Source organism: Triturus cristatus, chromosome 9 (genome assembly GCF_964204655.1).
Source record: "Triturus cristatus chromosome 9, aTriCri1.1, whole genome shotgun sequence".
Classification (NCBI taxonomy): domain Eukaryota; kingdom Metazoa; phylum Chordata; class Amphibia; order Caudata; family Salamandridae; genus Triturus; species Triturus cristatus.
Genome location: NC_140592.1, coordinates 1,192,888,814 through 1,192,916,697, shown reverse-complemented (window position 1 = coordinate 1,192,916,697; position 27,884 = coordinate 1,192,888,814). Strand labels below are relative to the sequence as shown.

The 27,884-nt window shown below is 44.0% G+C and overlaps 1 protein-coding gene across 1 annotated transcript in view; it reads left to right on the top strand.

The window, feature by feature from the left end:
• The window catches only part of EIF2S1 (eukaryotic translation initiation factor 2 subunit alpha), a 136,545-nt gene extending 123,841 nt beyond the window's left edge, over window positions 1-12,704 (top strand). The window contains exons 6-8 of the mRNA XM_085627206.1: window positions 219-316; window positions 8,770-8,913; window positions 12,157-12,704. Of these exons, the coding sequence (XP_085483332.1) occupies window positions 219-316; window positions 8,770-8,913; window positions 12,157-12,282 (368 nt within the window). The 3' untranslated portion in view covers window positions 12,283-12,704. The remainder of the gene's footprint in view (window positions 1-218; window positions 317-8,769; window positions 8,914-12,156) is intronic.
• Window positions 12,705-27,884: the final 15,180 nt, after the last annotated feature.

Sequence of the window (27,884 nt, the reverse complement as noted above, 5' to 3'; positions counted from 1 at the left end):
ATTTTTTTGTCTGCTGTGTTTGAAGTACTGCTGCTGAAAAATGCATCCGAACCATTTATATTTTTTCATATTTTATTTTAGTGTATAATATTTGTTCTCCTATAATTCGAATTAAATGTCATGTTCTCCAGCAATTCAAATAAAATGTCATGGTCAGAATTTAACTTGAAATTTACTGCAATAATTGCAACATATGGAATCTCAATTTATATTTCTAGACATTGAAGTTGCCTGCTATGGCTATGAAGGAATAGATGCCGTAAAAGAAGCACTGAAAGCAGGCTTGAGCTGTTCCACAGAAAACATGCCCATAAAGGTAAGAAAAGCCAAAATTCTGCTGTTTCTGTTTTAGATTACACCTCAACAGCCGTGACTATAACCTTTGTTCCTCCGACAGAGAAACACAAATGCTGAAATGTTTCCCCCATGAAATGCAAAGACATTATTTTATATGTTGTAGTCTTCTCCTTGGACATATACTTATTTGCACCTCCTTTATTGAGATGTACACAAACTCAATTAACTTTATATTCCTACCATGTGTTGACTGCAGATACACATGCTATGCATATTCTTGCCATCTAGTGTTGGGCCTGGACTTTGCAAGTTGTTTTCCCTGAGGAAGTTTTATGATCGGCGTCGTCTCTCCTCCACCTCGAGACTTTGTTCTTGTCAAACACTTTCTTTGTTAGAAAGTTTTTTTCCGCCGTCTGCCTCGAACAGACTGTCAGAGTTCTGCAGCATTCAATGCCATGCGGCCTACAGAAAAGAAAACTAAGACCGGAAGATTGACTACACACCGGGACAGACTTCCCGGCGTCCAAGTAACAAATGCCCGTCGAGAATGACCGTCTCCAGGTGATGGTGACAAAGAAATAATGATTCCGACAGTCTCCTCAGTGCGGAACCAAGTACGCCCATTCTGACACACATGACATGTTCAATGTATGCCTGTCTCCGGAGTACAAAGAAGAACAATGCACCGCCTGCACATTGTTCTTCGGACATGACAGAATCGCACCTCGTCATGGAACAAGCAGCCTTGGTAGAATTCAGCCACGACAACGACTCCGACAGCGAGGCAAGTGCTCCAACAGTAGGCAGGTAGGTCATAGCCAGCCCACACTACACCGCGTCTGACTCCTCGCCAGGGACAAAATATGGTCAGGTGCTGCCCACGTCAGTGATGCGGACCACAGTCTCTGGGCTGAAGACCAAGACAACGCTACGTATGGTGAGTACTGTTAACCCAAAAATACTAGACTCCCCACCACCACCACCACTACCCCGCCATGGTTAGCCACAACCTGCAGGTTCAGGTCGACACCATGAGCATGCCTCTGAGTAGAGACGGGACAAGAATATTCTCGATCCCGATTGGGCATCCAGGCCACAACAAGGGGTTGGCTCCAGCACCTAAACGCAAATTCGGAACCGACCGTGCTTTTGACAGAGGCTCCACTCAGAACTGCCAAACACATCCGCACCGAAGAGCGCCAAGCAAACCCTCAAGCAGGCATTGGAACCGAACATACTCTTGGCCTCGAGCGGAACAGAACCGAAACAGACTATGGATCAGAGGGCTGAAAGACTGCACAGACCCTCTTCTAAACAGAAGAAAATCCATGGCTCTGGGGTTTCTAAGGCACATACTGTTTCTAAGGACACATTACTGGCACCAAAGAAACAAAAGACTCAAACTGCCAAAACCACTCAAGACCAGGGGGTGGTATTTGAGGACCTGCAGCAATTTATGCAGGAAAAACGCAAGGAGTGTGCAAAGATAAAGGCAGAGGCGTTCCACTTTCCTCAGCCTCCACCAAAAATTGCACCACAGGAACACAGGGCCACAAGCCCTATGATTTTTAGTCCACCTAACTTGCCTGATAATCCCTCACCCTCTCCACAGGAAGAAGACAAGGGAGAAATACAAGACACTGATTCCCAGGGCACACAAGATACTCAAAATACACCTGACCCATGGGAAGAGTATGACATGGTCCTAGCAGATCAAGACATTGAACCGCCTGTGCCCGTGAAACCTTCTCCCCCTGATTACACTTCATCTTATTATAGTGTTATCCAAAGAGATGCAGAGTATCGTAAGCTCCAAATCCATTATTTGAAGGAGGAAAGTGACTTTCTTGTTGAAACACTTTCACGCACAGAGCTCTCACTCCAGTACTTGCCCATAATTGGATCCATTATTAATATTTCCAAGGAAGTGTTCAAGAACCCAGTCAAATCAAGAGTCCCGACGCCAAGAACTGAGAAAAAATATAGACCCTCACCAACCGGCCCAATCTACATTTGTTGGCATCCCCCAGCAGACACCCTTGTAGTCGCCACTGCCAGAAAAAGGGCAGCTGGACAAGGCACCGTTGAGGCATCTCCTCCAAATAAAGAAAGTCAAAAGGGTAGCAGTGCATTCCATTGCCAGTTCAGTCGGCCGCCTCTGACAATTCGGCGGTGCCCACTGGGTCGAAATGCAGGAGCTCAACCAATACCGCCTAGAGGAACACAGGAAGAGGTGACATAAGATAGTCTTGGAGGGCAAGCAGATATCTAACACTACTATTCGCTGTGTCATACATGCTTCTGACACTGCTGCCAGGGGACTTAATTATAGTGTTCTTTTATGCAGTCACGCCTAGCTCTGGATTTCTGGCTTCAAACTGGAAGTTCAGCAGCACCTACTCAACATTTCCTTTGATGGCCAGCACCTCTTTGGCCCAAAAGTAGACCAAATGTTAGAAAAAAAATCAAAAGGTTACTTAGACCACTAAAGCGATGGGAGCACTTTGGACCTCTCGTCGTGGCTCCTTTTGCCGCACCTCCGATCATGAAGGCTCGAAGACCACTTCCCTGAAGCCTGCATGTCTTACCAGTGCACCCAGGGACAGCAATCCCACCCACCCCCCTTCCTGGCCCACCCGACTACACAATACCGGCCGGGGACTGTGCCGGCAAGACTTTTTTCCCACATGGCAGTCCATCAAATTAGACCAGTGGGTACTGGTTATTATCTAAAATTGTTATTGCTTAGAGCTCACTTAAACGCCTTTCACCATTCACCGTTCCACCTCGCAAACGCAGACTCTCTGCAGAACACCTCCAACTTCTCAAAGAAGAGGTCAAGCCATCCACTACCATTAGCAGGATATGGGAATGTACTCCTTGTACTTCTTAATACCCCAAATAGACGGGTCTCTCAGACCTACTCTGGACCTCAGACCACTAAACGAATACATGCTGTTGGAAAACTTCCAAATGGTCACACTCCAGTGTGTTATTCCGTTTCTCCAGCAGCGCAACTTCATGACTGCCCCCTAACTGAAGAATGCCTATTACCACTATCTCAGGGTTATTACTGCACCTCTGGTGTTTACCAAGTGCCTTGTGGTGGTGGCCGCGCATCTCCGCAGGCAGGGCTTCTACGTCTTCCCTTATCCAGATGACTGGCTGATCAAGAGTGCCACCCACCAGCTATGTCGCGAGCACACACAAGTTACAATAGATGTACTTTACAGGTTAGGGATTACCATCAGCGCTACAGAATCCCACCTCCAACCCCTCCAGATCCAACCCTACTTGGGGGTCATTCTTGACATGGAGGTAGGAATGGCCTATTCAAGCCCTGCTCAGATTCAGTCTTTTGAAATACTACTCCCTCTTTTCCAGCCATATCAGCAAGTCACAGTCAGAACAGTCATGCACCTCCTAGGCTTGATGGCCTCTGGCATTGCCACAGTTCCCCATGCCAGGTTACACATGCATCAGTTGCAAGAATGCAACAGTGCTCTTAAGCAAAGGTCTCGTTATGTGATTTTCCACTTAATTAAAAGCACAACTGCTCAAAACCACAGGTGCATCTCGGCTCTTAGCCTTCACAGAAGAACCACCACAAACTAAAAACGCCAGGGCTTCAGAAGTTTTTTAAACTTCAGTAAATCAGGACAGCTGCAGAGATGGTAAAGGAGTTGATGCCAGTTCCAGAGACTGTAAAGGAAAAAGGTCACCCTCCAAATCTGGAAGTGCGGATACGGGCATAGGTCAGTTGCGCTTTATTGCAAGATCTGAGAGTTCTGGTGGGGCATTAGTAGTACATTTCATCCTTTAGGTAAGTTGGTGTGTATCCATCAACGACTTTTGGGTAAGGCAACAGTGCTTGCAAACAGTACGATATCTAACCGGAAGCCAGTGTAGGGCTCTCAGTGTAGGACGGAGAGCCTGCTAAAGGATTACAGACCAGATATGCAGCAGTATTTTGCACCACCTTAAGTTTGGGCAATAAAGCGTTATTGGCAGCCACAAGCAGTGCAGTGCCGTAGAACAGTCGACTTATGACTAGAGCTTTGACCAGAGTTTTCCTTGCAGAGTATGATAGCTAAGGAAATACTTTCCTCAGTAGCCGCATGGTGGCAAAGCAAGCCCCACAAATTGCAGAGACCTGATAGGGCCTGATCTAGTTTGCTGCCTAGATTTCTCACATCTTGCCTGGGAGACGGGACTGTACTGAGTTCACGGGGCTACCAGTCAGGTAGGTGACCAGAGGGGCTGGGCTTTAACAAATAGCAGTATCTCCGTTTTGTCACTGTTAATTTGGAGACAATTTGCCGACATCCCGGCAGCAATCTTTATCAGACAATTTATGAAGCGATATTTTACCCCAGCCGGTCCTGGCCAACGAGCTGACTAGTTGGGTATCATCTGCGTATGATATAACTTCAAAGTCACAGGATTTCATTGGGACAATCTTGTTTTGATCGTTCTCTGCAGTGGTGAAAAACAAACAACCTGTTGCAGGGGTGGCCTTTCCATGACCCTGTTCCCTAGAGGCCTTCGCAACGGATGCCTCCCTTAAGGGATGAGGGGGTACATCTGCAGGATCTGACTGTTCAAGGTCAATGGGAGCCCACACAACAGGGTGTCCATATCAGCTATTTGAAACTTCTAGCCATCCATCTAGCGTTGTTGCTTTCCTACCGCACCTGATAGGCAAGGTTGTTCTTGTCCGTACGGACAATATGACATCCATGTATTACCTTCAGAAATAGGGGGCACGTGTTCTCTCGCAGTTATCCCAGGGCATTTGGCAGTAGCCTTTGTCACAAAATTAATTTGCTGGCCGAGTACCTTCGAGGGATTGACAACGACTTTGCCTGCCTCCTCAGTAGGATGTAGTAACAGGTCTATGAATGGAAACTCCACCCGCAAGTCCTCCTTTCCTACTTCCACAGGTGGGGCTTTCCAGAAATAGACCTGTTCGCAACCACAGAAAACACCAAATGCCCGAACTTCGAACCAGATTCCCACACTTTGAGCAATGGATTGTGGATGAACTGGTCAGGAATATTTGTCTGCACTTTTCTGCCTCTCCCTCACCTTCTGTTTGTATTATGGAGATTCCGGCAGACGTCCCTCATGATCATCCTGGTGGCTGTCACATGGGCTCGACCGCCATGGTTCACAGCTCTGCTCAAACTTTCTCTGGTTCCACATATGAGGCTCCCCAACCGGCCGGGCTTTCTCACACAGAACCATAGAGGAATCGGGCACGCAGATCCAGGGTTGCTCAACCTTGCGATCTGGCTCCTGAGGTCTTAGAATTTGGATACCTCAACCTTAAGAATGCATGGGCATTCTTAAAGAAGCACGCACACCTACCCACCCGGACCTGCTATACGGCAAAGTGGAAAATATTTGTGTAGGACTGTCACTGAAAACACATTGATCCTTTTGAAGCCACAGTGCAAAAGATTGTTACCTACTAAATCTGCAGCTTTCTGAACTAGCCTTTACCTCCATACATCTACACTTGGCTGCTGTATCCGCATACCTTACAGAATAGACAACACATCTCTCTGTTCAAGATTCTGGTCATTGAAGCTTTCATGGAAGGTCACAAGAGGGTCATTCTACCTCCATTTTCCACCAGTCCCCGCATGGAATCTCAACATTGTACTTACAAGACTCATGGGCCCTCTGTTTGAGCCCCTCCATTCCTGCCACCTTCAATTCCTCTCTTGAATAGTGCCATTCCTTGTTGCTATCACTTCACTCAAATGTGTCAGTGAGCTACAGGCATTAACCCTGGAAAAACCCTTCTTCCAAATCCATAGGGATAGGGTTTTCCTACGTACCAATCCCAAATTTCTCCCTGAGGTTTTCTCTCCCTTCTGCCTTAACGAATCTATTTAACTTCCTGTGTTTTTCCCTCAACCTGATTCTGTTGCAGAACGGGATCTCCATACTTTGAACATAAAGTGAGCCCATGTGTACATTGACAGAACTAAGCCATTTAGAAAGACACAAGTACTCTTTGTTGCTTTCTCCAAACCCCACAAATGGAAGGCTCTATCCAAGTCAGGCATTGTTAGATGAATCATTAAATGCATCCAGACATGCTATGCCAAAGCTAAAATGACTACTCACTCTTCCTGGAGCCCACTCCACTCGGAAGAAAGGAGCCTCTGTGGCCTTCCTGGGGGATATCCCAATAGCTGACATTTGCAAAGCAGCTACTTGGTCCATACTACACACTTTCACAAAGCATTACCGTGTGGATATACTAGCACGCCAACAAACTAATGTTGGTCAAGCAATACTTCGTACACTCTTTCAATCTACTGCAACACCCACAGGCTAGCCACTGCTTTTTGGGAGGACTGCTTTACAGTCGATGCTGAACATGTGTATCTACAGTCACATATGCCTTGAACGGAAAACGTTACCCTGTAAACATTTGTTCGTGGCTTGTAGTGCTGTAGGTTGACCATCCTCCCCAGACGCCTGTGGCTGTTGCAGTCTTCTGATATTTTCTTTTCCTCTTTTGCATGGACATCTCTCTATACTTCGCTTCACATCGCATCCTCACCCGCCATGCAGGAAAACAATGTAACAATGGAGCTGATGACCATGCGCATTACCAGCGAGAGGAGTCGTTAAATTGCCTCCTGACTCGAAATACTTTTTTGAAGAACAACTTGTACACCTCTGGTCCCAACTCAAGGTGGCAGGAGTATGCACAGCATGTGAATCTACAGCACTGCATGCCACGAACAGATTCTTATAGGGTAAGTAACATTTTCCTTCCCTTGCTGACATTGGTAGGGTAGCAACATAGGCCCCTCCACAAGCTTTTTTGCAAGCATTACTGTAAAAAACATACAGCTTTTGGTGGCAATGTTCTGCATGCTTGTTTGCTTGAAGACTGTTTGGATATGTGCTGCCTTCCCTTTCCCAGCATTGAAAGCTGTGAAATCAGATTCTCAACCGCTTGGGAATGAGGGGAAGGAGGAGGACTAGAGAAATGTCACTGCTTACGATTCTGGTACTCTTTTCCCTTACTCCCTTTCCTTCATAATATATACCCAAACACTCCCTCAGTTCATGTGACGTCCTGCAACCTTGCATGCTTGAAGTGTTGCTGTTGGTGACAAATCAGTATGAGGTTGGTCATGTGGGTATAGTCTGATGTTCATGCATGAAGGACTTAAACATTTAAGGTAACAACATTCTTTTTAGAGCAGCCTTTTCTGGTGCGGTGTGCCAATGCAGGCAATTCCCAACCACTTTTGAAGAACAGCAAAAACTAAGTACTGGAATCATAATGGATGTGAATTTTTATTTTTGGATGAATTATCAGATTTGAAGTATGCGGTTTTATGCATATCTTGTGAGGCTTCTAAGATCGACTTTCTCCTAAAAATAAGTGAATGGGAAAGTCTAGGTTTGTCAAATTGATGCAACATTGTGAATTGCATGTTAGATAGGTTTATTTATATGCTTGGCTTTTGAACCCCATGTGTAGTCTCCTTGTGGCATTTTGCTTCACAAAACCGCTGAAAAGTAATGAAGGATCTCCAAAGGCCAATGCACGCTTTCAAGTGGGGTTTAGTGTGTGTAGCGAACAGATATGTGAAATGAGGCCACTCATTGTACCTTACTATGAATCTCAGTCGGTGGTTACAAATAACGTTTGCTCATAAGTTTATCTTAGTTTGTTAAGGAAATGCAGCATTTAATGAACTATGGATGACATCATCTTTTAAATTTGTTTGATGTTTAAAGTAACCTTTTGGGTGAAGAGTTAAAATTATCCCATTCAGGGAATTAAAAGATGCATGCACCTTGTCAGTTGGATGGTTTCTCCAACACTGTTTGCTCCTCATAATATCCCCGTCTTTCCCTTGCTGGGTCACCAAAAACATGGGCTGATGCCCTTAAACTGCTTTAGGACTATGCTGGAGTCAGTAGAGCTTGACCGAACATATGTATCTTGTGCATTAGATGTTTCATAGATCCACCTGCCTGAATTAATCCCCAGTGTCAGTCTGAGAATGCTCTTTAGAAGGGCTAAACCCCGGTATTAGCTCAATTTAACAATGGATTCAATTGCACCTCATTACATGACCCAATCTAGCACAATCTTAAAATACTCAATCTGCAGGAAGTGTAAACCCCAGCGAACAACATGAGTAAAAATGGCATCTTGCATTGCTCCTGGATATAGTGGACATTATAGGGCAGTCTGAGAACCAGTTGTAATCTTTTCCAAAGTCGGTCTGCCAACCATTAAGGCGTTATCGGTCTGGGAAGGAAATACGTAATTTTATGTCATCCTTTTGCCTAATTTGTAAACGTTACTAAGAGCCATGTACTGCTGAGAATTATTTCCTGCTTTATGATTGTCAACTCTTGTGTTGAACGTACTTTAACTTGCTGTGACACTTGTAAAGTTTGTGATTCTCTTTGTGAATGCCACAGATTAATCTGATTGCTCCTCCTCGATATGTGATGACTACAACAACGTTGGAAAGAACAGAAGGCCTTTCCGTCCTCAACCAAGCAATGTCTGTCATCAAAGAAAGGATTGAAGAAAAGCGAGGTGTTTTTAATGTTCAGATGGAGGTGAGTGTTCTCTGAAGAATGTGAGGATAATAACCAATTGGCAAGGGGTAGGATTGTGTGCTGTATTTTTTTCTTAAAGTATTTGCATAGTTTATGAACAATTGAGCACTAAATCTTTTGAGGAGTGCAGCCATTTTGTAAAAGAAGTGTTATTTGTAAAGCACATGATCTAGCACTCCATTTGAAATGTGGTATTCTTGCAAATTGACAATTACTTTTCACTTCTACAAAGCTAATGCTGACTGATATTTTAAATAGTTGGGTGTGTGGGAAGGGGTCTCCTTATCCACAGGAAAACATTTCTCTTGAAAGGTTTACAATTCATCATCAACTCTGTACTCACTCAACAGTCTATTCTATAGCCTGTCAGATGTAAGCGGGACACCTCCAAATTTGCTGCTAGACAAAAGAATGCATTGCCTTGAGCTTTTACTTCTTCCCCACTTTATAAGCCATAACTAGAAATGTCCAAGCTAGTAGACCTCCACCACTTTAATGGAAAAGCAGTCTTTTTAGCATCCATTGACTAAATGTTGTCTCTTCAGGGTCTGTTTGCACTTGTTCTCATTGTTTGTGCCTAAAGGGTGCATGTCAGTGGCTCCTGAGAATAATTGGTCTCCTGCCAGAGACCAATGCAGAGGATTGAAAATGAATCTGGTCAGCAAGAATCTATACAGCGGGACTATGGTCCCATAAGGCTCGATCGAGGGGCTAGTTTTTAGCATAATGCAGGACCGAACTGTAGGTTTAGAGAGTTCCTGCACCTCCCTTTCTGAGTCCATCATGCAAATAGTGTTTAGTCAGCCAGGGCAAATCTTTTTGTAATGCCATAGGGATCTTCAAATTACTCAGGGCGTCCCAATTTAAGCGTGACATCCTTGATGTATGTAATCCATGGGATGTGAAGCGCCCTGCCTAAAGTCTGGCAGTCCTCAATAATTGCACGATTGAGATCAAGCACCGGAGTACTCCATACCCTGGTCCATCTAAGCAGGGGCGCGAGTGCTAGTTCGGCACATATATACCCTAGCCCCTACTTTTCGTGTATAATATATGTGGAAACTGACTGAGGATCTACCGACATATTTCTTAACAATTTATTTTACACAGTCTGAAGAACCCTCATCCTGACCATAGCAGGCAATTGAGGTGCATTTACCTTGATATACTTTAATGAGTGCCTGCATAGGTTTGTCACCCAGTCTCTTAGCAATATCAAGGGTCGGAACTACAGCTATTGAGAATACGTTCCTTTTTATCTTATATTGTGGTGCCCAAGAGCCACTTTCATCAAAGAAGACCTCCAAAATGAGATGGTAGGGACCCTGACCAACTCTACGCCCCCCACCTGCCCTCCCACCCCCAAGGGTTTTTGAGTGACTGACTCCCACAACTTGAGGAGAATGTGATCAATGAACTGGCTCCTCTTAATCTCAACATGTTTAGCCCTATGAATCTCAATAACAGAAATTAAAATGTAATCGATTATTGAATTACAACCCTGCCCAATAAAAGAAGGGATGGGACCACTGCCTGCTTATTTGTGAGGCACTGCAAATTACAATCTGCCAAGATAGTCTCTAAGGATTTTCCTTGTGGTGTGTGTTCAAAGTGAGTTGTCTCTAAGTTCTCAGAAAATAAGCCATCATTAATTACACACCCCAACAGGCACTTATGCACGTTAACATCACCACGGATAAGCACAGAGTATGGGGAGTGGATTTTTTAAAGAGCACCTGGCTGGAGCAATGAATATTTTCTTTTTTTTTAAACTTGTACTACATTTCTCATAAAGAGTTTGATTAGAAAATACCATACAAGTATGAATGCGTGTTCCTATAATTATGGTAGCACCGACAGACACTTCAGCAATGAAGTTAGTTACATGATTCAAACCAAGGGAGTTACAGGGAGTCCTGGTGAAGGTTTCATAGGGCGCCTCTTGTCATGTTGTGCTACAAAGGTGGAGAGAAAGGGAGACTCGTGGTGCTAGCGTAGCTCTAAACCCCTCCAGACGTGTTCTCTTAGGGAATTGCACATAAAGGAACAAACAAATGAATGCGCTTGAGATCCCTGCATCCACCAGCTACCTGTGCTACTCGTGTGTTTAGAGATTTATCCATGCTGCTCGCAAAACTGGCAGACAATCGACATTCGAGGGCCTGTGTGGGAAGTGCCCGAACCAGATCCAAGGCAATAAAGATCATTCCAATCTTCTCATGTTTATTTTTTTAATAGGTTTGTGGTAATTATCTAGATAGAAAAAATGCTGACCTAATACATCTTTCCAGTGAGCCTGTTCATGCCCCCATCTGCGGAGCCTCTCCTATTCTACTCATAACATACCCATTTTGTACCTCTAGTGCTGTTTTTACCAGTTTACTCACCCTCACACTTCAGTCCTTACAGCAATGTTCTCCTCCTCGGACCCTCTGTGAAGCTTCCTACACTTGAGACGATCACACTGTTCATCAGAAGGCGTGTTTCCGAGGATTAAAATCAAACCTTCTTAAAAGTTAACAAAGTTCTGAAACGATGACTCTTGATGCTAGGATTTGTCCTGTAGCGGAAAGGGCAGAGCGACTGCATTCTGGATATGAGCTGTCTCAGTTTCCACTCCACTCACAAGATATCTCGGTCAGTGAGTGCAGGCTTAGCGAAAGGCGGTCCTCCATGAAGAACCAAGCACATTGGAGTGCTAGGACTAAACGATCCCAGACTGTCCACACAAAGGTGAAATAAAAGTGAAGTTTTACGTCAGTAATGTAAGGAAAAGGGAGATAACTGGTTCAGGTAATCCAGTTGTTGTGATGTTGAAATGGAATATCTCAGCTCCTGGCTAGCTTTAGGTTATGGTACTTTTTGAAAGTGGACTGTAACTTACGGGACAAGTAGTTTCTGTCTTATCACACATGTTCACCAGATGTCATTAGCACGCCCGGAATGTTCCATGTACAATCTCAGCCAAATGGTGGCTTTTTCTGAGACTATACATACCTGTATGAGGTCAGTTACCTGGGCGTGGCAGACTGCCTCTCCATTTGGTCTTTGGGGCTGCACTGGGAAGAGGTGAAAACACACACCCTTTAAATTTCGGGATGCAGGTCAAAACCGAATAGAACGCGGCATATAGTAATGTTTTCATAAGGGAGAGACGCACACCTATGCATTGATTGTTGAAAAAACCCAGATGTGAAGTGTAAAAATGAATGTCTTGTCTAACATGTTTTCATCCTTCTGCAGCCCAAAGTGGTCACAGACACAGATGAGACCGAGCTGGCAAGACAACTTGAGAGGCTGGAGCGGGAAAATGCCGAGGTGGATGGTGACGATGATGCTGAGGAGATGGAGGCCAAAGCTGAAGATTAAACTGCCTTGGAAAATAAGTACATCTTGCTTGGGAGTAAGCCACCCAGATGCAAAAACCAGAGGACGGAAAGATTGCCACACTTGAAGACTTGAACACACACAACTACTTGTTTAAAAGTACTTCAATGGTAAATGGACAGGTCGTGAAATTTTGATATTGGCTACCCTATGCAGCAGCTTTCAGAATAATATTCTTCCTTGGTGTGGATGATGTCCTTTGCTGTTTTACACAAGACTTCAGTCACTTATGGTTCAGCTTCAAGATTGCCATTTCCATATCTCAATCGCTCCAAAATGGTGGACTTCCATTTGTGAATTCGGTGCATTGAAATGAAGCTTTAGCAGGAACATCATAACAAGAGACTAACATTTCTATGCCGAATGTATTCACGTGGGATCTTCAATAAATTTCTGAAATAATAGTTCTGTGTTATTTTTATATTCAGATTATTTTCTGAATGTGGGTATTTAGAGTGCTACTAATTTTGTCAAGTTTTCTTAACTCTAGTCCAAGAAGAATGAGAGGAGAAGGTTCTGCAGATTCTGGAAGGTGGAAAAAGTCAGATCTTAAGTGTCTTGAAATTTCAAATGATGATCTTATAGTCTCCAGCTTTTTGGAAGCGATATCCAAAATATCCGATATGTTTTTTGAAGGCGCAGCCTGCAGTTCTTGCTGTTTGACCTTCAGTACCTGTGACATCCTTGTGTTTACTGGAAAATTGATTGATTACCCTTTTCATCCGACCTTAGTTGGCCAATCCTATGGCATATATCCTCTCTGCCTCTACCCTTCCAGCCAGATTATTTTACTCTGCTAAGATTTTTTGGTGTGGCCACATTTGAGTTTCTTTCTTGTCCTCCCGCAACTCTTTCACCAGCATATTTAAAGTCCTCTAAGTTAGCCCTTCTCTCCTTCAGGGCTATAATTCGTTATCTATTATTGCTCAATATAAACATCTCATTCTAACAGTAAACTACTTCAATATTCCATTGCCTTGTCCCAGTTTAGTCCCTTGGTGTGGCTTTCAAATGTGCCTCCTACATTGGTTAATGGGGAAAACATACCTTAACATGATCACCCTAATTATTACTCGTTGAGTCACAAACTGGGATTTCAAGACTTGAAGGAGAAAATGGACTCCTACAATCACAGCAAGGTTACAAAGAATTTATTGAATGCTTTGCTTTTCTACATTAGCCTTTAACAAAGGCAACATAGCAAGTTTCCGAGGTCATGATTTTAATGACTAAAACCCTTACAATGAAACCATGATGAATCGGTGAATCCAATGATAGATATAGAAGCTGCATGGAATTTAGCGGTACAAAAGGGGGTGGTGATGGACGGAGCATCAGAACCAATCAAACACTCACACCCAGTCAACAGATCTGGGTTTGATCCATCACCGTTCTTTAGCCCACTCTGCCACCCCAGTTCAGACATGGCCATATGCAAATCAGTCTGACCCTGTGCCTCATGGGAACAGTCCAGCCCGAACTGCCAAGCCATGGCTTCCCTGGACCGGAAACAAGCTTCCTAGGACCGGTTTCTGGCATTTCAGCCGTCTTCAGCCAGGCTTGCTTGAATCCAGTGGCAAAGTGAGCAAGGGACTCACGTCTGAGCATACCCTGCCAACTTATGGCGAACAAAGCGGTACAAAAGGGGGTGGTGATGGACGGAGCATCAGAACCAATCAAACACTCGCACCCAGTCAACAGATCTGGGTTTGATCCATCACCGTTCTTTAGCCCACTCTGTCACCCCAGTTCAGACATGGCCATATGCAAATCAGTCTGACCCTGTGCCTCATGGGAACAGTCCAGCCCGAACTGCCAAGCCATGCCTTCCCTGGACCGGAAACAAGCTTCCTAGGACCGGTTTCTGGCATTTCAGCCGTCTTCAGCCAGGCTTGCTTGAATCCAGTGGCAAAGTGAGCAAGGGACTCACGTCTGAGCATACCCTGCCAACTTATGGCGAACAAAGCGGTACAAAAGGGGGTGGTGATGGACGGAGCATCAGAACCAATCAAACTCTCACACCCAGTCAACAGATCTGGGTTTGATCCATCACCGTTCTTTAGCCCACTCTGCCACCCCAGTTCAGACATTGCCATATGCAAATCAGTCTGACCCTGTGCCTCATGGGAACAGTCCAGCCCGAACTGCCAAGCCATGCCTTCCCTGGACCGGAAACAAGCTTCCTAGGACCGGTTTCTGGCATTTCAGCCGCCTTTTGTACCGCTTTGTTCGCCATAAGTTGGCAGGGTATGCTCAGACGTGAGTCCCTTGCTCACTTTGCCACTGGATTCAAGCAAGCCTGGCTGACGACGGCTGAAATGCCAGAAACCGGTCCTAGGAAGCTAGTTTCCGGTCCAGGGAAGGCATGGCTTGGCAGTTCGGGCTGGACTGTTCCCATGAGGCACAGGGTCAGACTGATTTGCATATGGCCATGTCTGAACTGGGGTGGCAGAGTGGGCCAAAGAACGGTGATGGATCAAACCCAGATCTGCTGACTGGGTGTGAGTGTTTGATTGGTTCTGATGCTCCGTCCATCACCACCCCCTTTTGTACCGCTTTGTTCGCCATAAGTTGGCAGGGTATGCTCAGACGTGAGTCCCTTGCTCACTTTGCCACTGGATTCAAGCAAGCCTGGCTGACGACGGCTGAAATGCCAGAAACCGGTCCTAGGAAGCTTGTTTCCGGTCCAGGGAAGGCATGGCTTGGCAGTTCGGGCTGGACTGTTCCCATGAGGCACAGGGTCAGACTGATTTGCATATGGCCATGTCTGAACTGGGGTGGCAGAGTGGGCCATAGAACGGTGATGGATCAAACCCAGATCTGCTGACTGGGTGTGAGTGTTTGATTGGTTCTGATGCTCCGTCCATCACCACCCCCTTTTGTACCGCATGGAATTTAAGCACCATGCATTGGGAGTACTGAAGAGAGGCAGAACCGGTGCAGAGTTGTGATCTGACCTTCACATTCGCACTCCTTCCCCAATGCTTTAGAGTTTCCGGAACTATGTTGCGTGTGATCTAGGAGTGGGCCCGAGACCAGCTTGACGTGTAACCGATAACAGGGCAGAACAGGAGAGACTTCTGCGGAAAGGGAGAAGAGTAATAGAGGCACACATGAACCCCCCCAATATATGAAGGCTGCACAAACGAAAGTTAAGACAGGTTGCTTCAGTGGGAGGGTTGAGGAGGTGTAAATTCTGGGGAAAGGTGGACAGTGACACAAAAAGTGAAGAAGAGAGATCAGAGCACTCGAAGAAGGGTGGAGAGAACAAATGGTGTGTCAAAGATGTAGCTTGGTGTTGATGGTTATGGGAGGAGGAGTATTTGCAAGTGAAAATAAATTTAAGACAACATTTGCCACGTGCTTTACGTCTTCCTATCAGCGTTTGGATTCAGTAGTGTCCCCCAATGATTTGTGGTAAACCAGAAAAGACCTTGCTGGTCTTTGACTGCAGCTCGCCTCACACTTGTCGCTCTTCTGTGACTTCAGCCCGAGCCCCACTACACTGCCAGAACTGGTCCTCTGTAGTGACTTGATCTACAGGAAAGAGGGAGCTGTGATTAAGGTGGATTGCAGTAATGGTGTTTTGTTGAACTATTCAGCAGGTGCAATACAAACCCGTAATACGTATGTAATTTCAAGACAAATGGGCTTTTTAGATGGAGAGGGACCCTTTGTGAGTTCTGTCCAGAATACTATTGTAATTATGTGATCGAAGGCAAGCACACATTTTAAGAAGTGAATTATTAATAGGGGTGGATGGTAATCCATCACAAGAAATAAGGTAAATAACCTGTTCGATCCAGTGAAAGGTTTCAGTATTCAAAACACTCACTCCACCCCTGGTAGCTATGGCACAGAGCAGACCGGTATAGCTCAAAGAAAATCTGTAAAGCATTTAGAAATGCACAAGTAGTAAAAACCCAGAGACAAAGCAATACCAATTCAATGCGAGGAACCGGAAATATGAATTTTTTCAAGGTCTAGGTGAAATTAGCACCAAATTAGCACAAAGCACAAATAATGGTGTATGGGAGCAGTATACCTGGTCCTACTTGTGATTTGAGGCCACGATGGCGCCTTGGTCGAATCCAACAAGTAAATTGGTCCCAGGGAAAGTCAGCAAGTCAAAGTCACACCGCAGAAAGTCCTCCCCGAGTGGGCTCTGCTGGAATGGTAGCATGGCCTGGTTTTAGTGGCCTGACTAGGGGAACAAAGGCTGGGTCCTTTTCAGGTGTCACCTATCATTTCCTTGACAGGACAGGCCCCTTTGAAGTCCTTTGAAGTAAATTAAGTTCCTGTGCCCTCCCCAGCTGGTCTTCCTGCCAGGGGAGGAAAGAAAAACCTCCCCACTCCCAGGCTATTATCCCTGTTGAGGAAAATGTTTTCACACCTCATTCGAGCTCATTAGCTTCAGGCAGGTAAAAGGTTACTCAAAAGTTATATTTCCCCTATATTTAATAAATATCCGACTTCACCATTAGATTGGATTTTTATTAAGTATAAAAATTAGTCTTTGAAGGGGGTTTGTAGCTTGTAAAGGTTAAAAGTTACAGATTAAAGTGTATGATCAATACTTTATCTTATCTGCCAGCTACAGCCTGACCAGTGACAATATCGTTTTGGGTCTAGTGACCGGGGAAACGTGCCATTTCTAATGACACGCATGTTCCTCTCTTAGATATTAGGAGTCCTACATTGTGGTCATCAAGGTATGCTTAGGGTTGACTTATTTATTATTTATCGGGTTTTCCTACCTGTCAAATGGGTGATCTTGACAGGCCTAGGCAGCATGGTTCAAGTTGCTGTAGTCCACTGGTGATACTTTAACTTGCTATGTCATAGGCTTATTTTCTACACTGTATAGTGTGGCCTCATGAGAAAGTTAAGTTGGCCAATCAGCAATTAGCCTGATTTCTACATGATTTTGGGGCCAGGGAACATACGCGGGGCACTGGACTGTAGTGCAACAGTTTGCAGAGTCTAATAAGCAGCCATAAAATTCAGTACAAACATAGGGGTGACCACACAAAAAGGGGCATTTTCTCACACAGATAGTTCAATATTGTATTCCTGTTGAATGTAACCATGCAAATCTTACCGTGTGTGAGGATGCTCCTGGAAACCTCTGAATGCCAACGAACGATATGGCCTTGAGAGCCATGGTGATAGTCCTTGTCGAAGCTATGCCGAAGCAGCGTGCTGTGACAATCCGGAGCCAAAGAATTGGAATTTGTGGTCCTAAATTGTGTGTAGAGGGTTAAGGGCCTGCATTTCCAGAGAAGAGGCTTATTGCCGCTTCACTTCAGAGACCATATTCGCTCAAATTATTTTTCTCTTTGTGCAGCAATGAGGCAGGGTCTCAGGAATCCTTGGGTGTCAAGATCTTTTTTTCAACTTTTATTAAGATTTATATTTTAATTAGTTTTTTTAGTTTTATCTTATTGGGGATATTTATGTAGCGAGAACACAGCTGAGCACTGCCTAGCAACAGGGATCCTGCTGGTTTAACTAGCTCATGCTTTGATTTAGCAGCAGAAATGACATCCAGCTTGTTCTAAGCCATATAGGCATTAGAGGTGCAGCAGGACAGATGTGTGGCAGAGGTAAAACCTGCCTTGCTGAAAAATGACACCTGACAAAAGTCTACAATTAGAGCTCTAAAGCCAGGAGATATACCATCCGTCAGAGCGTTCTGTAATGGGTGATCAAATCAGCATCATATTTACTTCACCACACATGTCTATCAGAAGTCATGCGGCAGAATGTCTTTCAAAAGTCCCTTCACTGTAGAAGGGAACCTGCATTCCCTAGGTACAGTTGTAGACTCGGAGGACCTTCGCCAGTCCATGCCCAGGCTGCTCTGCCACAGAATACCCGTTCTTGCCTGCCTCCCTGTATCTCCCGGTTTACCTCTCCGATCTCCAGCCCCGTTTTCCTTCCCTCCTGTTTTCTTCTGTATTCCTTTCATTTCCCTACTAATTCTTCTACGAATGTCTCCCGCACTGCTAAACTTTCTCCATCATTCATTCTTAGGTCTCGCCTGACCCAGCGCATGTGCTGGTCTGGCGAGACTTTTTGTGAGGGCTCAGAAAAGTGCTACCATGGCCAGCCTAGAGCTACAGTGCATGTGCGCGGGCGCGCCGCGCGCCGTGCTTGATCGCGATCACTTTCACGGCCGCACAGCCGCTTTGATGTTCTCTGTGAGCCAATTCTTTTTTTTTTTCTGTTTATTACTTCTATGTAGTAATGGTGGCACCCGTGCTTTAGCTTAAACATCTTAGGCTAAAGTCGGGTGCTGAGATTGCTTCAAAAGTAAAGAAATGGACAATTCTTTACTTTTGAAGCAATCTCGGCACCCGACTTTAGCTTAAGATGTTTAAGCTAAAGCACGGGTGCCGCCATTACTACAGAGCAGTAAAAAACAGAAACAAGCATTGGCATAGCCAATAGGTCTCGCTTTTGGGACCTTATAAGTATTTAGTTATGCAACTGTTGCATGGCTAAACAGTTATACGGTCCCAAAAGCGAGACCTTTTGGCTATGCCAATGCTTGTTTTACCCTCTTGCTCACTCTCATGGTTGGTGACCCACTTACACTGCCCACTTTCTCATTGTAACCTGGTAACTTAGACAGTCATTTCATGCTCACACCCTCTGTTTCTCACCTCTCTCTGTTCCAGCATTGGTATGCTCCTCTGAAATGCTAAGTTTCTCAATAAATCTCTCACCCTCACAAACCCGAAGCTCCTCGGTCCAATTCTTTCACAAATTTCAGGGCACAATATTTGAATGCCACCTTCAAATTTGCCCCCGCAGCATGACCATTATGGCAACCTTCAAATAATTTTTGGGGAAAATGCACTCAGTCGCAGTTTGTGCACCACACAATTGTGGAAATGTTATTTGTGTTTACCTGGTGCACAGTTACCGTCCAGGTTTGCACGGGAGATGGAATGAACATAAGCCCCTATGATTCTCATCCCTCCACTCTCCCCCTCACAGTTTAGACTCCCTATTTATCACCTTATGTCAAAACCTCTCCAGACAGGATAGCACAGAAACTATGGGCCTTATTTGCAAGATTATGATGCACAGCAGCGCAGCAAGCCTTCCTGCTGCGTCAAAATAAAAGAGCAGTAATGTGCCGTATCTACAGGATACGGCGCATTCCTGTCCTCCCCTGTGCCGGCGCACCTATAGCAGCTGTGCGCCAGCACAGACACCCTTGTGTCATTTTGCAAGTGTGCCTGTGCAGAGGGGATGATTGTTTTTGTGCACGAAGGGACACCCTCCTGCACAAAAATAATCATTAAAGGCGTTTTCCTCTTTCTATGCGGAATGCAGCACCCAAAGAGTAAAACGAGGAGTAATAAAATAATTTCTCCTCGTTACGCCTCACCTGGGGAGACGTAGGATTCTGGCGCATTCCCAGGTTTAGAAAATGTTGTAAATCTGGGAATGTGTCGCATTTCATCGTTGTTGCATGGGAACACCCCCAGCAACACTCATGGAACGCCCCTTTCATGCAGAGCTATGCGTGTACGAGAAACATATTTACAAGGCCATGAAAGTTCATGCGGGGTGACTTTACATGGCATTGTAAATATGGGAAAGCCCATTTCGCTGCCGGTGTGTAGATAAAGGTGACACACTGGCGGCGCAATGGCTTGTAATTAGGCCCCTGAGTTTTCACATAGCGTTGTTGAGGCTGATAACGTGTCGGAAGCTGGGTTGGGAGAGTATAACTGAAATGGGAGGAATGCAGTGCAGGTATGTAATTTCTCTGTAGAGGAGAAAGGTAGGGTGCACTGTCACACAAGCGGTCATTAGTAATGAAGTGTATGCTTGAACACCGATGTTGCCATAGGTACCCAGAGAAGTAGCTAAAGAGCGAAGAGCTATTTGTCCCCAACTTTGGGTGCCGGCTTAAGCTGCAGGTCATAGAGATACCTACATACAGGTGTGCTTTATTGCTCTTTTAGTTCCACAAGTGCGAGAAAAAGCTCCAGGACTGGGCACAGGGCTAGAAGAAATCTGATCGCACCACCCCCATCCTGATAGATCTCAAGTGGCTCCCCTTGCCGGCTGTCACCATCTCTAAAACCAGCTGCATCCTTTACAGAGCCAGCACCCCCATCCATCTTGTGGACAAGCTCACCAGCTCTGGTGTCTCTCTGCACACTTGCAGCCAGAGAACCCTCAGAATGGAGAGGGAAAAGAAAGTCCCACCTGTGCAGCCAAGCTCAGGAACAGCATCTCCTTATCTGTAAGGGATGGCCCCAAAGCTGGCCCAGTTTAGGAAAGAGTTAAAGACCCGCCTCTTTAAAGAACACTACATCACAATGCAATGCGTATAACAAGTTTAGGTGAAAGATCGATCAGTTGAAGCCTGTAGTGCACAGGTGCTCACAACAGAAAGGCAGGCTTCCTACTGGGTGACTGGAAGGCCCCGATGACCCTGTGAGTAGAGTTGACGAGTTGTGTCTGGTGCCTGATGAGCAATGTTGAATAAACAGCAAAGAATTAATTTAAAACTTAATTGAAGTTTTAAGAAGTAACTAGGTTGACCTCCACTGCATTAGGAACACCTTTATTTTTAGAGACATCTTGCAGCGAAGCTTTAAAAATGATGAAGTCAAAATTCTAAAAATGTATTTCTTTAGAATGCAGAACCGTTTTGCTTTAGTACATCAGAATATATCCGTGCATTCAAAAGCTTTTGTTTAAAAAGTGAGAGTTTTCAAACATTAATTAAGAAACATTTATTTCCCACCCACCCTGAAAACAATGCCAGAAGTGAACTAAGAGGCAAGTAAATTGCTAGGTGCACTCTTTGTCAGGACTGGGTTCCTATTCTACATAAACCACCTTATAGTTTATTAAATCAAACACAGGAGAAGATTTTGTACAGTGCACATTCTGAAGTCATGTATGTTGCGGTCCTCTTACATGTGATGATGAAGGAAAAAGAGTGAAAGTAAAATACAGCTGTTCCCTAGGATCACACAGTTTGGTTAACTGGGGAAGCTGAGATGAATCCACAATTTTCTGGTTTCAAGTCGTTCAATTCAGCCACTAGATGTTCATGCTTTGCTTTCAATACACCAGCATTACTGCCAACACCTTCACCCCCATCCGCGACTGCAACCCAGATTGCACCAACGCGGCCTTCTGTCACATCACTGACCCAACTTTTTGGCCCTTGGGAAAATGATTGCGAGTACCCATGCCTTAGGTAGAGTATTACTGAAGCTAGAGAAAACCTTTTCATTATATGGGAACCAAAGCCACTAACGACGTCCCGGTTAGTGCTTGTATTGCGGTGCCTGGTCTCATCAGGCATCTTAGGGGCCACAATGCAAATTCATCAGATCGGGGAGAGAGATCTGCAGAAGGCAAAGGGAATGGAAGTGCTTGGGCTTTGAAAAGAATCCGCAAAGAGCTTCTCAGTAACAACTTGAAGATCTGAGTAGGCAGACCGAGCTGTCCAAATATCTGGAGTCAAAAGTGGATTGCTTTACTTGCTGTGCTGTGAATGAGATACTGTAGCCTCCCAGCTGTCTGCTTACATTTGATCTGGATATCTCCTGGAGACCTTCCTCTGTTTGTAGCTTTATCGCTGCATGTGCCAGCGGGTGCTTTGTAATAGTGCATGCCACTGTCGTGCTGCTGCATTGTGAGAAACCACAACTGGTGCAAGTGCGCAGATATGCAGCCTGGAGGGACCATATTCGAAATTATAGTCGACCTCCAAGAGTGACAAGATGGGAGTTTTCAACAACAAGACTTCTTGAGAAAGATTTAGGCAGGGCTGCAGATATAGCAACCATTTTAGAGTTTTCTGAGAACATAATTAAGCAACTGAGAATCCTTTTTTTGAGCTAGGGACTGTTTCTTGCAGTGAAAGCCTAGTCTAGCTACCCACTACCCTAAGGCTGGAGTCCAGAATTAGATATGAGGGTTGTGATGCCATATGATTTAAGTCTGATATCATGCCCTAGAACAGAGCATGTAAATGACTTTAGAAGCAAATCCCCACATGTGAAGGAGAATAACATATGTAAAAGGTTGGTTACAAGAAACTGCCCACGTTGAGATGTATACTGTTGGAAATGCTGTACTCCATGCAAAGGGCAACCCTTCTTCTCTTATGGTTATCTGATTTCACAGAACCACCAGATTGTTATTTGCCTTATACCAGCATCTAACAGCATCTACCAGCATCAGTGATATAAATTAGCCACAGAGGACACGTGGTACATCAGCAGTCTTGCTGACGCATGGTGGCTCTTGCAGGAAAGGGCGTCTAACTTGAATTTACTACAAAGATCTGTCCAAAAAAAGACCATCTGAGAAAAGAGAAAGTCAGTAAGGTCTGTTGTGTGGTCTTGTTGACGCTCAGGCCAGTTAATTGGGGCATACCCCTGGCCAGACATTATTAAGGTGGCTGCAGAAAATTAATGAAATGTATTTATTTCATTTATGTAAATTATTTGTAAAGCGCAGTCGTTCAACCGTATGCATCTTGGTGCTTGGGTCCGAATCGAGAGACAGCCTGTAACGGACATGTTTGAAACGTTTCCTACGTTTCAATAGGGACTGCGCTGAGTGAGGAGATCATTCCACCTTTAGCGACAGCCACTGAAAAGGCCCTTCTGCCCAGGGAGGCTGCGGAATCTAGGAAGTGCCACACAAGCAGTTCCTTTAGACTATAGGCTGCAGCATGGAATACCGCAAATACTTTAGAGAGTGGACTGGGATTGCTCCCATGCAATGCTTTGTGTACTAAACACAACGCCTTGAAACTAAACCTTTGATGGACAGGAAGCCATTGAAGACTGGCTAGGCCCGTTGAAAAAGCCTCAAAGTTCTTAATATTCAAGATTTATGGAGCAGCCACATTCTGCACCATTTGTAAGCTTTTTTTTTTATAAATTTCTTCTGTAAGGCGTGATAAAGAGTTAGTGATCTAGCCTGGGTGCGATAAAGAGATTTTATGACCTGGGTGTATTGTTGTGCAGATTTATAATGGTTTAAAGATCTGAATCTAGAAGAAACAGGTATTGGTCACCATCTTAATCTGTTCTTCCATTGACAGACCTGAATCAAACTTTATCTGTACATTCTTGACACATTGCACAGGGGATGGTTGGTATCTCAAGGGCAGGTGGTGAGAAAGCGTAGTTCCAAACTGTAGAGTGCAGGAAAGGCAGGAGAATTTCTGTGTTTCCACCACTGAGCCTAAGTTGGTTTCGTATTATGTAACTTTGCACCTTGGTCTTGCAATAAAATACGTTTGCGACTAGATCCCCATCAAGTACAAACAGAATCTGTGTCATCCGCATACTTCAAGAATAAATATCCTTATTGTTCAATCTGCTGTGACAAAGGTGTATTGTATAGATTGATCAGAATTGAAGAGAGAATTGATCCACGGGGGGCTCCATAAGTCAGAGATTTCTAATCAGAAATATATATTTTTTTTGTCCTCATTTTGCAATACTTGTCAGGTTTTGACATGGGAACCAATGCTGCTATTACAACTTTCCTGAGCCAATAAAGCGGGAATTTTTGCGAATGAAGATTTTCCCTTGCAGCTGGAACCAGTTGTCACCTAGACACAGCGGGGGAGACCAACCACCCTTGGTTGTTTTAGACCAAGTATATTCATTTTGAGTATTGCCTGGATTAAAATCATTGGACTTGTCTATGATTTCTCTTGTGTGACACAAAAGAGTAAAAAAAAAAAAAGTACAAAGATAAAGATAGAAGAAACCGAAGTCCAAAAAAATGAATCACAAATTAAAAAAGTTGTCCCATATTTCCCAAAAATTATATTTTTTCCTGGGCATTCCACTTCTATCTAGTTTATTAATTCTACCAACTGAATTCCACCAATCCAGATGTTTTGGTGGTACAGGGCTAACCCAGTTAATACATATTTCTCTACGGGCTAAAAGGATGAACACAAAAAGTAGATTCTCTTGTCTTAAATCTAAATTACGTGCACTTACATCTGCTTTATATATTCCAAAAATTACCAGTTCAATACTTACAGTTATTTGTTGGCCAAAGAGATCAGCCAGTGTCTTACCAACTTTTGACCAGAAATCTTCGAGCTGGGGGCACTGCCAGAACATATGTGTATCATCCACCTTCACTTCACCACATTTTGGACATTTTTTTGCTTGTTGTTGACCTCTGAACTTTGAGAGCTTCTTTGGAGTCCAGTAGGCTCTGTGAATAGTGAAAAGGTGGTTTCTCCTTAAAGCAGCGGACTGGGTAATACCCCAACATTTCCCCATTGATACTTGCCATATGTCCTGAAGATCTATCGTAAGCAGTGAGATCCCCCAGGTCGAATCTGGAATCGTGAAGTTATCTTCACCGGCTGCTATCAGAGTCCAGTACCACAGTGATACTTCTTTTTTCTGAAATCTAGCTCCAAGCATCTTGAGTTCCAATTGCTGGTTTCCCTTGAGTGGTTCTGTTATTGATTTTACCCAGTTCGATAGTTGGTAATATTTAAACTTTGATATTTGGGCTTCTGTCATAGTTGTTAACAAGTCCCAGCAAATTAGAGTGCCATTTAGGATTAATTCCCCCCAGTTCAGGATTCCTGCTCGTCTTAGCGGTAGGGCCAGTTGGTCTTTGAGGCAATCAGGAGTACCGGGGGAATCCCAGACTGGAGCATATTGGCTGTAATAAGGGATCTTTATAGTTTTCCTGATTTGCAGCCATAACTTAGCTGCCGACAAGAGGATCTTCAGCTTGATCTTTTTTTAAAAAAAATTGATGACCAAATTTATATAGGTAGTGCCCCCCTGTGTCTACCATCGCTTGTAGATGTGGCGGATATACCTCGTAGCTCTGCAATAATACCCTAGAATATTTGAATTGAAAGGCCCTACAGTACTCAAGTATATCCGGACTTGCTATGCCACCTTGGATCTTTGTTCTTCTTAGTTTTTTCCAAGCTATTCTAGGGCATTTTGAGTTCCATATGAAGCCATTTAGTTCTCCCTGTAGTTTAAGTATGGAGGACTTATTAAATTCCAGGGGGATTGCACTAAAAATAAATGTAACTTTTGGGAGGACTGTCATCTTAATGATGTTTGATCTACCTAAGAATGTTAAGGGGAGCCCACTCCATGTTTTCAAAAGTTTCCTTACCTCTGCTAAAACTTTATTAAAGTTGGTTTGTGGTAATACGTCAATATCTTTAACTATATCCAACCCGAGATATCTGATCTTTGATTTCACCAACTGAGAATTACTCAGAGTGTTCCACTCCATGATTTCAGATTTTGTTTGATTTATCTGATAGCCTGAAATGTTTCCAAAGTCTTCTATCATATGCTCAATTTCGGAGATTGCTTCAGGGAAATTGTTGGTAAAAATCATTAGGTCGTCTGCATATAGTGCAACCTTTTTTGTCCAGTTTTGGTAGCAAAATGGTTTTATCCTTGAATTATTCCTAAGGGTTGAGGCAAGGGGTTCTATATAGAGATTAAAAAGAAAGGGGGAGAGAGGACAACCTTGTCTAGTACCTCTTTTAATAAGGATTTTTTCCGACAGAATATCATTCACTAAAATTTTAGCTGAAGGGGAATTATAGATGTTCCTTATAGCCTCCAAAAAATTAACCCCTAACTTAAATTTCTCTAGAACAGCATGTAAAAAGGCCCAGTTTACTCTGTCGAACGCTTTAGCCGCGTCCAACATTATAACAGATAGAGGCAATTTTTGGTGAACCGAGATGTCTATTGCTCCAATTAGTTGGTGTGTAAGGTCTTGTAGCTGTCTACCTTTTATGAAGCCCTTCTGATCTTCATGAATAATATTCTCTACACATTTGCTCAGCCTCTTTGTAAGAATCTGTGTATAGATTTTGTAGTCACAGTTTAGGAGTGATATAGGTCTATAAGACTCACAGTTACCAGGATTTTTATCTGGTTTTAAAATTAAAGTTATTATTGCTTCACTCCATGAGGCTGGTTGTTCTTTTTTGTCTAGAAAAATGTCATTAAAAAGGGATGTAAGGTAAGGTGTTATGGGTTCCTGAAGGGCTATATATAACTCATTTGGAATGGAGTCTGGGCCTGCCGCTTTAGCTTTTTTGAGTTCTTTTAACACTTGACTGACTTCTTCTTCGGAGATTCCAACGTTTAATTTTATGCTCTGGGCTGATGAAATACTCGGAAAATAGAAACTAGCCATTTTTTTGCCCAGAATAGTGAAGGGATGAACAGCCAGTTAGTATGGGATACATACAAAGCAGTGATGAGGGGCGTTATTAAGAGCTCTGCCGCCTTTAAAAATAGCACTGCTAGACAACTCCTAGACAGACTAGAGGGAGAAATAAGGGCGATTGACATACAGCTCCAGAGGCCCAACGCTGACTCAACAAATAGATCTCTTAGACAGGAGAGGAAAGATAAAGAAGTATCTCTTAGAGATTCCTTAGATGCAAGGGTAAAGGAAAAGTGGGAGGCAAGTAAGCTTGCCCATCATGAATATGGAGAGGGATGCGGTAAGTTATTTGCTTGGAAAACAAAAACGGATCAATCCAGTAATAAGATTAAAGAATTATTAGTAGGGAACCCTCCAGAAAAGATCTTAGATGAAACAGCTATTAAGGAGGAATTTATGCAATTCTTTGGTGCCCTCTACACTGAAGACTGCTTTCCAACAAAAGAACATTTTGACAGATATCTAATCAGAAATATTATCACCCAGTTCAATTCGCATTGTTCAAGCGGATAGAAAACTTTGAGACCGATCCAGCTCTGTCCACCGATGATGTCCTGGCATCCAGAGGAAAAATTAAGAAAAATGGTGGCAATTATGGATGTAGAAAACAGTACCTTAGAAAACTGATTTAGAGCTACACTGGGTAGAGGGGGCTGTGCGGCAGTGCGGGCTGCAACAGCAAGTGTTCTTTCATAGCAGGAGATGCACATTTTAGACCATTATTCCATGTCAAGATCATCATGCTCTTTACTGGCGAAACGCTTTTGATCTTTTTGGTTAGCAAGAGGAGATCTTGCATGGTAGTAGGAACAAGAAATAGACTAGGCAAAGGCTTCTACAAAGACACATTTTTATGGATCTCTTATAGGTGCAGAGGGGCATCAGCATGTCTGTCGTGTAGTGACCACAGACCAATAGGTGCTCGTACAGAGGTAGCTGCAGAGTAGGGAGGGATGGGAGCTGTGCGATTCCAAGACATGATGGGTGTACCGGGTCTCGCCATAAGAGCACCCCTTCGAGAAGATGCCCTCCGTTCTGTTGAGGTGTGGAAAGACGTCACTCCAGATAAATGTGCCACATTCAAAATCAGAATAATGTATTATTCTATTCAAATGCTGATCAGAACACACTACTGACCCAATGGACGTCACTGAATTCATAAGAGGGACCTGAACCATTCAGACAGAAAAATAAAGTGATCCCTACAACCAAATGTCATGGGTTGTGTACCCCTGTTTATACCCAAAAAGGAGTGGACTTTAATGTAGATATTGGATTTTTGGATTTAAGACCACTCACAAAAGTAGAATTTCAAAATGTCTATATTG